This window comes from Vigna umbellata, chromosome 3 (genome assembly GCF_029865625.1).
Source record: "Vigna umbellata cultivar VRB3 chromosome 3, Vumbellata_1.0, whole genome shotgun sequence".
Taxonomy (NCBI): domain Eukaryota; kingdom Viridiplantae; phylum Streptophyta; class Magnoliopsida; order Fabales; family Fabaceae; genus Vigna; species Vigna umbellata.
This window is the reverse complement of record NC_142167.1, coordinates 25,316,823-25,328,831: the sequence shown is the minus strand read 5'-3', so window position 1 is coordinate 25,328,831 and position 12,009 is coordinate 25,316,823. Positions and strand designations below refer to the sequence as shown.

Here is a 12,009-nt window from a genome sequence, read left to right as displayed (position 1 = left end):
AAGTTCAAGTTTTTCTTCCACTTGTTTTAAGTTTTAGAAAAATATCTCAATTATTAGTATACATTTTTAAAATGCTAAAAGTCCCCAACATATACAGTTTATACTACACTTGTCTATGTAGCGATATTTTTCAAATGTTGCTAAAAGGACCTTTATTGTCGACGCGCAGATATTTTAAGTTAAAGTTCTTCTCGAGTTTTTTTTTTTTCTTTTTATAAGCAAAATATGTGATAAAATTAAAGTAGAACATTTGAAGTGTTCTAATCCTTTTACAGGTAAATACACGATATCATCTTACAATATACACTTTTTACATGCATAAACAAATACCATATAGTAACTTTGATACAATCACAAAAGATGTTTTCCAAAACAATCTATTTACATATTATTTCATCAATCATCTACTCACAAGAATTTTGTTATAATGATAGTGAAGGAATGCAGACATAGAATTCTTGCGTTAAGAAACATTGTAAGAAATAAACGTCCTTATGGTGTTTCTGCAATCTGTACTTAGTTGTCAGTCTTGTAGATGTGAATGGTTCGTTAACATCTTCTTATACTCTCAGCCTTTGCAAAAAAATAAAATCTCCTAAGTTCTACAGAGACTGTAACAACAACCCCTCCCCCAATAATTTGTACATATTTGTATGCCCAGAAACATTCCTTAGTTTGTTTCATGGACCAAAATTCACTTTCAACAAAAGGATTGAGCATTGATATAAATCACTAAATGAAAACTTAGTATAAAATCGATTTATAAGATAAAGTTTACATTTATTTATATACTATAAAATCATCTTATCTCTAATCGAATGGGTTGTGTTAGATATATATCCATTAGAGACGACCTTTTAATATATAGAATGGGATGTGTTAGATATCTATTCATTAGAGATAAAACGACTTTTTAATATATAATTAAGTGCAAATTTTATCTTATAAATTAGTTTTTGTAGAATTAACTTAAATTTAAAATTCATTATATAATATGAGGATGTCTTTAATCACACTTTGACACTTAATTTAACAAAATATATAACATACATAATAAATATAGTAATCAATGAAAAATGTGTATCTCGTAAATGATATCATATTTACAATATTATAATGAATCATGATCACTAAGACATCTTGTTTTATGTTAATATGATAATTATATTTAAAAAATTATTCCGTTATGATATCGTCCAACGGGAATGAACTCTTTCACCCTTAATATACACAAATTATACAAGGTTTATCCAAAATTTAATTACTTTTACAATTTTTCAATCATTTATAGAAATCGAAGATCAACTAAAAGTGAGTAATATAGACGCATCAAAAACAAAACAAAGATGAATAATCAATTTAAAAGAACTACACTTCAATTATAGAAAAATTTTGTATTTATCTAGCTGGGGTTTGGGGTTTTTCATCCCTTAACTGCAACAAATTAGTTACACATGAAAACGGAAAACCAAAAATAGAAAAATTGAACTAAGAAAAAGTTGCACTTTGACTTCTTGCACCAACCATTTGAAGGATTGCAAGTGAGACCTTCGAGAGTATTTCCCATAAAATGGTATTTTAAAAGTGGTAGTAGTTTAAAAATAGTGAAACTCACTTATTTTAATATTAAATGGTTTAATTATAAATAATTTTGTTATAAACGAATTTCATTATTTTAAAACGTATCATCTATCTAGAAACCACTTTTCTAGAGTTCTCTACCTTTTCTCTAAGAGTTCTAATTCCTGAGTTATCTCTTTGACGATCAGGAGGTACTTAATCAACCATGACAACGATGTCTATGTTTCTACCCGATCAATCTCTTTAATAGAGCAAGTAAGTTTCGACTCCTTTTTCTCTTTTCGTTCTTAATTGAGATCATGCTTAATGATCTATTGTCGCATGTGAGTTGTAATATCCTTTCCTAGTTTCCTATTGACCAAAGGTCATAAGGGCTCTCTCTGATATTTGTTCAACGTTTTGTATGTGTTTCTAGAGTTCCTTGAGCTCTAAGCAAGAGTTCGATGTTTATAGAGTTTCGTTACTTCAGTGTAAGGTAAGGGAAGCTAGACCAAGTTTAGTTGTGTTGGTATTATAAATTTAGTGTTTCTTTGAGTTATAGATGATTTTGATAAATAAGTATGTATGTTAATTTGTGATCTTGATAGTATGATGTGTGTATGATTGGAATGGTGTGAAATTGATGTTCTATGTTGTCATGATTGTGTATGATAATGTTGATTTGATATTTGAAAACTAAACTTAAGTGCTTGGAGTGAGAGCTGATCAAATTATTGAGTTTTAAGCCTAAAAGGGGAGGAAGGGGGACGGGGGGGGGGGGGGGGGGGGGGTCATATGTGAGTTTGAGAATTTGGGGCTAATGTGGGAAAAATTGTTATTGAGGTGTTGTCATGAGGTAAATTAAGAGTTGTTGGAGGTATAATGTGATTGAAATTTGATCTGTAATGAAAAGGTAGTGTATAGTTGAAGTTTATAGTGTTTTTAGTGTAAAAATGGGGTTTTGAGTAGTGAGATTTTGAAGTAAGGGGTTTAATCTGTTTTGGATAGTTTGAAACAGGTTATGAGACTAATTAGGACTTGGATAGAGGTTCAAACTAGTGAAAATCTGTCATGAAGGTGAGAATTGCATCTTAGGTTGGTTTTTAGTCCATTTTGGGGGTTTTGAGTTGTTGAGTTGGTTTGGCACATCTAATTCCTATCCAAATGACCAATGTAATACTCTACTTTCATCTATAAACATGTTTTCATATCAATATTAGTGTTAAAGATTCTAAATTGATCATTTGGATATATCCAAGATTCGCCAATACCACAAAAATCAAGTTGCTATAAAATACTGATAAGAATAATCGATTATCTCACTTGATAATCGATTATTCTAGTCATAGGGTCATATTTTCTTCAAAGCTCTCGACAATGATAATCGATTATTGTTGTTCAGAAATCACCTCTAAACCTGTTTGAAGAGTTTTCAGGATTCTATATGTCTGTTTTCGACGTTCTTTAGATCGTTTTGGGAGTTTTGGACCCTTCTGGAGTTGTTGGTGAGGGTTCCAAAGATGTTTTCCTTGCCTAAGTGTAAGTACCAAGTTTCTATAAAGAAAAATTGTGTTATTATGTGACTCATAATGACTTGTAATGGTGTTTCTAGTTATTTAATGTATGATCACTATTTTCATGTATTATTATGCAATGTAAAATTGAAGAGATGTATGTGGGCTCAAAGTGTTTCAAAGTTGTGAAAGTGAGTTCCAAGGTGGAATTCTTGGTGTAGTTTCAAGTATCTTTAGTCTGAATGCAGGGAGTTCAGTCTTGAGGGTTATCCTGCCACTCTAATGGTCATTCATTCTCACATATAGAAGATTGACACATGTGGTGAGAGTAGTAGGAGGTCTTAGTCTTGAGTGCTTCCAGTATGATCTAAGGCGTGGAACAAACTAACCTTGTGAGTGTGGTAGGGTAAAACACATTGGCAATGACTTTGTAAAGCAGTAGAAGTCACCACAAGTGCATAACCCGCCATAGCTTGACATTCGTTCTAAGTCCGGACATTTTAGTCAAAGTATAGTCATGCATAAAGTGTTTAGTTGGTTGGTGTGATATGTGTATCATGTGTATAATGTTTAAATGTTTATATATATATATATATATATATATATATATATATATATATATATATATCATTAATTGTTTGTATTCTAACTTACCCTTGTTTTTTTTTTATTGTTTATCTTTGTGTATGTTTCTCTTTTGTGATGCTTACAGAGGACATATCTCCAATTATCTCAGCATGGGAGTGAGGGAGAAGCATCAGTATAAATAGCTCTTGAAATTCTTTAAGTGTAGATATTTCTTCTATAAAAAAATCTCAAGTTCCTTTTATAAGTTATCATCTTTGTAGCTCTTATTTTAGTGGTTTTATACTACTAAATTTAGGATGTTACATCTATCACTCAAACTATTTGCATATAATTAGAAATGATATTTATATATAGCAATGCACGTTGTATTAGATTTAATAATATTACGTGTCATGGTTTTGTATCTTTTATGTTATTTTAGAAATAATTGGCAATCATATTGTATGACTGTCTGGTCAACTACGGATTTGACGATTAGCCTTTACTTGATTCATGCGAGCCATAATCAAGATTGGATAGTCATGGAAATGAATCGGTCGGTCATGAATAAGGAGAATTAATATTAATGTTGACTAACTTAGAAGTAAAGTGTGATTACTCACAATTGGTTGTAATTAGGCCGATGTTAATCAAAAGCCCACTAAAAAATCTATAAATATATGTTTGAGGTAAGAAAGTAGGAGATTTGCGTTTACTACACTATTAATATTTGAATTATCAATATTAAGCTGACTTTGGTATCGAAGTGCCTTCTATAGATACCCTCCGAGTGGAAGCACTAGTACTTGGACTTCAAGACAACTTTTGGACCCCAAACGACTCACCAGACTTTGGACCGTTGACCTCAACCTTACACCCAAAAACATTTTGGCACCCATCTTGAAGTCGAGTATTCAATGAACAAAACCCCTATGATGACTACCAGGAATATGATGAGCAACGTCGCGATAGAAGAGTTAAAGAACCAACTGAACCAGCTAGAGATTATGAGGAACATACAAAACCATATGGAGGAAATGCAAAGGAGTTATGATGACAAGTTAATATCCCTCGAGGCTGAGAATGCGGTCATGCGTCAAGAGCAAAGCACTCGACATTCAGTGTCCCATGCACCAACCCAACCTCACTAAGTCTGCCACAACTAAACCTAGAGAAGACTCATGCAAGACTGACCACGAGGACAACACGGGGCCTAGCAAGGAAAACCCATTCGTGCAAATAATCAACATGGATGACCTGCTGCCTTTTACACCAGCTATCATGGAGACTCTCATACCTCTGATCTCCCAATCTTCGAAAAGTATGACAGATAAACTAATCCTTGAGGAAGCATATGAGGATGTCCTATCTATATTTAGGAACCACACAAAAACGATTAGGACATATCATTAGAATCATTCATTAGTAGAGACACGTATAGAAGACTCAAACACATGCGAACCAAGATGATTTACAAGCTCAAAAAGAACATACAAACCAAGAAAATGGACAAAAAACCAACTTACTCTATTAAAAAAATTGATTGGACATAAATGAAAAAGTCGCCACAAGAATCACTCTAGTCGTCTCCGATCTTCAAACAAATGAACAAAAGGTGAAAAAACCTCTAAAAGAAGAAAGAAAGATCTAGAAGAATTTTTTTAAAAGAATATGTATTTTTAAATAATAAAACTGTATTATAAAAACATTATTTATATTTTAAACTTCTAATATTAAAATACTCAAGTCTCAACATTTTAAACACATTATTAATTTTAAAACACAATTTTTTACACTCTTACAAAGAAAAATACACTTTAAACACATTATTAATTCTAAAACACAATTTTTTTAAACTCTTACTAATAACAATACACATATGTATGTAATCTTCCTTTATTTACAAATAACAATACACATATGTATGTAATCTTCCTTTATTTACATAATTGATATAAATACATTGAATATTGTAAAAATATATAATTTTTAAATAATTTATTAAATATAATAAATTTTATTTAAAGTTAATAAAAAAATACTTACCACTGCTATAATTCATGTAACATATCAATACTAATAAAAATATAAAAAAACATCCATAGAAAAAATAAAAGCAGAAGATTAACCGCCCTTAAGACATATCTAGTTGAACATGTTATCTCCCAATTTATTTATATTTTCACAAAGTCCCAATTATATGTTGTCTCCCAATAATTAGTTACATTGCATCATAACTTCCTTTTGTTTTTTAAAATCATCCTTATGAGTTTACTTGAGTTATTAATTAAAACTAAGACAATAAATACTTAATATAATGATTAAAAATTGACCTTTCTAAAAATATTCACGTAAATTTAATAATTAACAAAGCATGTAAATATACTAGTTTAATTGTTCTATTTTTAATTATGTCACTATTTTATATACTAGTGAATTGGAACTCCCTCGCTAAAAGAAAAAAAAAAAGAAAGTGAATTTCACATCAAAGATTGTGAAATTTGTTAATCCCATGATGAAACTTATAAAGCTTTTTTTTTTTATTAAAATTTTTTGTAAAATTATTTATTTAAAGACTATTTAGCTATGTAATGATGAAGTAAACCTGTTGTGGTCCCATAAAAAGACATCTTATGACCTGGATCACACTTTAAATAACTTTCAATTCTTCACTCAAAATTTTTCCAAAATTCATTATTACGCACCAATCACAATGGAAACACTAAATATACCTAATGGATATGTATGAAATACACGTGTTAGATTTTTCTTTTCAATCTTTTATTAAAATATATTAAAAAATTAATATACTTCAAAATATTAAAATTAGTACATATAAAAAATATAATACTATAATAATGATATTATTTTAAATATAATTCATCTTTTTATAAATTAGTTTATAAGATGATTTTAATACTCGCTTATATATCATAGCTTATATATTATAAATTTTCCGTATCTCAATTCTAACAACTATCCAAACATTAAATCTCAATCATACTACTATATGAAAGTCATGAGATAGGGACTATTTTTTAAAACTATAAATCATATAAAAATCAAATTTAACAACAACAAAAATATAGTTAATTTTAATAGTTAGTGCTTCTGTTTAATTCGTTTGCCCCTTTCTTGTAATAAATCCTGGGCACTCTAACTGAGCAATAAATTAACATAAAAAGTGTATCATGAATATCATTACAAGAAAATAAGTTTTGTTGTTACATTTTAAATAAAATCTAAATAAAAGAGTAAATGGTCAAGTGTTCACATAAATATATATATTTTGATGATGACGATTAAAATTAGAATAATTTAAATTTGCTTTACTGATTATATTTTGTGGTGGGGTAGCAGATCCATTTGTTGGTTTTTTGGAGCCACTGTTGATGTCTCAATCTGATACAAATTCAACATAGCTAGCCGGCTAAGGTTGCTAAAGACCAGCGCACTATAATGAGTTGACTCTCAACACTTAATTGGATAAATTACCTTATTATATAGTGTAATTTTAATTTATTTTTCGGTCTTTTTATAATTAATAATAAATATTTTATTATATTAAAATTGCATGTATAAAACTCTTAACAATGCAACAATCTTTATTATTACAATAGCATGCTAAAATTTTAAATTAAGATGAACTAAAATTACAACAATATTAGAATTCAAGTTTACTATAAAAGAACGACATCTTTAATTTGAAATATTGCATCGAGATTTAGATTTAAAAATTTAAATCAAATCATTATAAAAATAATAAATACTATTTAAGAGATTAAAAAATTGAGAGTAAAACGCCTTTTGATTTTAAATTAAAATAACTAATTTATAAATCTTTTTGTTTTTAACAGCGACCATATTTTGTAGTTGTCCATTGCAAAGAAATACAATATCCTTCTATCAAACTTTCATGACTTTTACTATTTTTCATAAACTAATAAAAGCATAGACGCTATAAAATTTATATATATATACGTTTTATGATAACAAAAGAATAATAAATATAATTACAAATTTAATATAACTATTATGATAATAAAACACAATTACTAAAACATAAAAGGAGAAATTATAATAAAAAATATTTATAAAAATAATTTGCTGGTATATGAGTCCCTCATTATTTTCTTATTTATTCCAGTGCATACGGATTCTCATGTTGGATACAAATAAATATTGTGAAATATTTCCAACAAATTCTTTATATTTGGGAACACTTTATTCAAATTTACGCGTTCATCGATCGACATACTTAAAAAAATATCAATATTAATAAAAATAAAAATAATTAAGATTATTTCTAATTAATTTCTCTTTTATATTTCTATGCTAAAACTAAATTATAAGAAGAAATATTTATAGACTAAAGAATGATAAATAATATAATTAATTATGCTAAAAGTGTACATGTTCCTCATATATAGTATAATATAAAAGAGACTAAGTCGTTGAAGTCTAAATCTGAGTAAAATGTCTCCTATTAAATAGTGAACATCTTAAATAACATTGCAAAGACTTAACTTATAATTTAAGATTTTGAGTTGATATATAACGCAATGTTAAATATATTTTTATAAAAAAAATTCTTTTTTATTCAATTTTAGAATAAAAACTTTTTCATTTTATTAGAATATAGAATATGAAAATATAAAGAATACTTTTTTTTAATATTACGAAAGCGAATTAGCTAAATTAAAGCTATTAAATCTAATTTATCTAAAGAATATTGATAAAATGTGGAAGCACTCATCAATTTTCAATTCAATTAGTCTGTATAGCAGATTTTTCTCTCCCTATAAATGGAATTTTCTATCCAATTTATTCTTAATCCAATCTAATAAAAGACCTAGTCAGGAGACAGACACTACAATAGTTGTGTAGTGAAAGAACTCTCATTTCTAAAATTATTGAGTCCTTTTCACTCCTAGAATCTTTCCTTGAATCCGAGACGAAAATATTTACAACATTTTTTAGAACAAACAAAGCTATGATGCTTAAAATTTAGAATCAAACGCAAAAATTGAAATTAGTTTTTTTTTTGAAATTTTGGATCATTTAATCATCCATCTTTTTAACTATGTGAGTTTAATTTTTTAATCAAATTTTGTCAAGTTTATTTAAAATTTCAAACATGTTTTTGAGTTAAATTTGATTAAAATAACTAAATTTTACATATTTTTAAAATTGGAAGACTAAATTGAATCAAAGTTTGGATGTGAGACTAATTCCAATTTTAACTAAGTTACAATAGCTTGTTTTTTAATGGACCCAAAAAACTTTTTCTTTCATAATGTTTAACTATGACTAACATTATTCACATATTTTTAGTAGAGAAAAATTTAAATTTAGAATTTTCATTAGAGGCTTTTAGTATTGGGATGATCAAATGCAACATTGATGGAGTAGGCCTAGTTCTACAGCCTCTGTTGGGATCTTTTGTGGAACGGGTGAATTATAGGTTTCACTACTTTTATTGACAATGTGTGTGTCATTGAAGTTGAGCTTATTGGAACCACTTTTGCAATAAAACTTGTATTGGAAAAAGGGTGGCCATTCTATTTTGTTAACAGAAATCACAAAATTGTACCTTAGTACATAAGAAACAAATGGAGAAGGTGTTCTACAAATTAGATGCATAAACTTTAGGATTACTACCTTTAAAGAAGCATACAAGTGTACAAACAAACTTCTCAATATAGGTATTGATTCATATATCTTAATGAGTTCAGCGACTCAGAAGAGTCCTTGACATATCTATAAGATTAATATAAAAAATTCATTGAGTAATCAAATGTATAAAAAGTGAAAATTATATATAATAACAAAGATATACTGCCTAGCTGAAAAGAAAAAGAAATTAATCATATGCAATATTTGAAACCTAAATAATTAATAATATATAATATTTATAATAATTATTTATATTTTATTATAATATTGATAGTAAAAGAAACCAACTAACGTTTCTAAGGAGCATTCATACATTTTTTTTCATGCAAGTTAATTTTATTTATATATTATTTTGTGTCTTTTAATGAAAAAATACATCATTAACACATACTTTTTTAATGAAAACAAATACTTTTAACACACATTTTTCATATATAACTTTTTATACTTACACAATTTTGTTAAGTGATACCTTTCATCGTGATTGTTTTGTTTTTTTCCATTAATTTTTAGAACATCTCATAAAAGTAAAGATATATAGAAATGATATGACTGAGGTAAATTAAAAACTTCACTCGAATTTCTTGGAAACTAGGGCTCTAAATGAAGACAGTACAAGGAAGAGAAATGTGCAGCTCTATACATTTGACAAAAGAAAGAAAAGTAGAAGCCACAGTAATTTTCACTCTTACACATTAATCATATTTCAGTTAAACCTTTATCTGCCACCAGTAACTGCAGAGTGTTGAGGCCTGTACTTGTACCTCTTTGAAACGACCAAATAGACGAAGAAGTTGATCAAGCTCAATATGGAAAGTAACCAGTAGAATAAGTTAAGATGGTTTCTGTTAATATTGTTCCCTGCTAACCAGCCTCCACTTGCAGTAATATTCTTGGTTGCTCTATTCACGATTTTCACCAATATGGAGCTCAGAAAATAGCCAACGGCCATGGCGCACCACAGAAAGCATGTAGACGTGGATTTAAGGCTTTTTGGTGCCTCTGAATAGAAAAACTCAAGAAGTCCCACGTAGGTAAACATGTCAGCTATGCCAAATAAAAAATACTGAAAAGAAAGCCAGAATATGCTCAATGGCAATGGCTGCAGTACTGGAAATGCATCAAGCATGTTGTTGTCTCTCGCAACTCCTTTCCTCTTCACCTCTATGATTGCTGCCACTGCCATGGAGAGGGATGAGAGTATTAGGCCAACTCCTATGCGCTGCAAGTGCGTGATCCCAGTGGAGATACCAGTGAATCTGCTTAGAAAGGGCACACAGATGCGATCATAGAAAGGGACAAAAATGATTAAGAAGACAACTGGGAAGATTGGTATGGATGCAGGTGGGATGTGAAAATGCTTGGCGATCCTGGTGTTCATGGTGGAGCCCTGTTGAATAGAGAAGGTTTGGAGTTGTGCTAAGCAAAGGGTCATTATGATTGAGCAGCAGAATATAGGGAGCATGCTCAGAATGATTTTGGCATTTTCCACTTGTGTCACTCTGCATAGTTTCCATGGGTTTGGAGTCTTTTGATTCTCGGCTTCAACATCAGAATTCCTTTGGATGGCTGCTTTGTCCAAGAACCTGTGCAAAGGAAATTTCATGCGTTTAAAACTAGCTATATACAATATAGCAGCCAGAAGAAGCATCAAGTATTACTAATTTTAGACATGAAGTGGGATTGAACCTGTAAATATCTGTATGAGGTTGATACTCTATTTCTACTGCAGCTTCTTTGTCCTTATCAATCTCATATAGTTGGCTAGGATTTGCAGGAAAGGGAAGGTTTCTGTTGCGAATTGCAGCAACGTAGACCTGTAATATCTCCATGATTCCGTTTGTTATGCGTGCAACATGAATTCGGTATAGTGGTAACCCTAAGGCAAAGATTACGGTGCCGAAAACAATAGCAGCTGTGGAGATTCCGAAGCCCCAGACCCAGCCATTATTGTTTTCTATATAGACATTAAACGTTAAGCTGACTGCACCACCAATGCAGAGTCCTAAGAAGAGACAGTTGAAGAAGTTGGACATTTGCATTGCTTCTTTAGGGTCTCTCTCATCAAACTGATCAGCACCATGTGAGGGCAAGCAAGCTTTCACACCTGCACTGCCAAAGGCCAACAAGTAGAGCCCTATGAAGAGAAAAGCTTCCAGCTTCCCACTGACCTTTTCACAACCTCCACCTTTCACATACACGTTGCAAACCGGTGACTCTATGCTAGCCTTGTGTGCCTGTATTGTAAGCAATGCTAGTCCCTACAACAGAATTCACTTGATAAATATTACTACGTTGTGTTGAATCACTGAAAAAGAGTGTTGAGATAGTTTACCAAAGACTCGAAGAATCCAGAAATGACAACGGCTTTGTATCTGCCAATCCAAGTGTCAGCAAGAAGGGCCACCACAATGGAGAGCATGTAACTAACACCCATGTAATTGGTCACCATGTTAGCTGCATCTGCTAGTTCATAATGCATGTTTTGATTGAAGTATGATACCAAGTTCACTGCCAGTGACAGAGTTCCCATGTTCTCCATACCAAATGCTGCAACTATCAGCAATGAAACCTTCATCCCTCCATGTTTGTATTTCAAAGCTTTTCTTCCTTTCCAATCAACCTTTCCCTCAACCACCAGCTGATCTTCTCCCTCCCACTGCATCCTCTCTACATTCCCATCAGCAACTCG

The 12,009-nt window shown here is 30.3% G+C and overlaps 1 protein-coding gene across 1 annotated transcript; it reads right to left on the bottom strand.

Moving 5' to 3' along the window:
* Window positions 1-10,035: 10,035 nt before the first annotated feature.
* LOC124835417 (protein NRT1/ PTR FAMILY 4.5-like) lies at window positions 10,036-12,009 on the bottom strand. Its single transcript, XM_088108393.1, has 3 exons — window positions 11,653-12,009; window positions 11,007-11,578; window positions 10,036-10,903 (listed from the first exon to the last, which is right to left on the bottom strand). Exons 1-3 carry the CDS (start codon window positions 11,980-11,982, stop codon window positions 10,036-10,038), a joined length of 1,770 nt encoding a protein of 589 aa, XP_087964519.1. The 5' UTR covers window positions 11,983-12,009.

What these genes read in the sequence shown, in the direction of transcription:
- LOC124835417 (XM_088108393.1), bottom strand. Translation starts at nt 11,982, where the DNA reads ATGCAGTGGGAGGGAGAAGATCAGCTGGTGGTTGAGGGAAAGGTTGAT. An exon ending in CTGGATTCTTCGAGTCTTTG is followed by an intron (nt 11,579 to 11,652) that starts GTAAACTATCTC and finishes ATTCTGTTGTAG; the next exon opens with GGACTAGCATTGCTTACAAT. An exon ending in CCTCATACAGATATTTACAG is followed by an intron (nt 10,904 to 11,006) that starts GTTCAATCCCAC and finishes TCCTTTGCACAG; the next exon opens with GTTCTTGGACAAAGCAGCCA.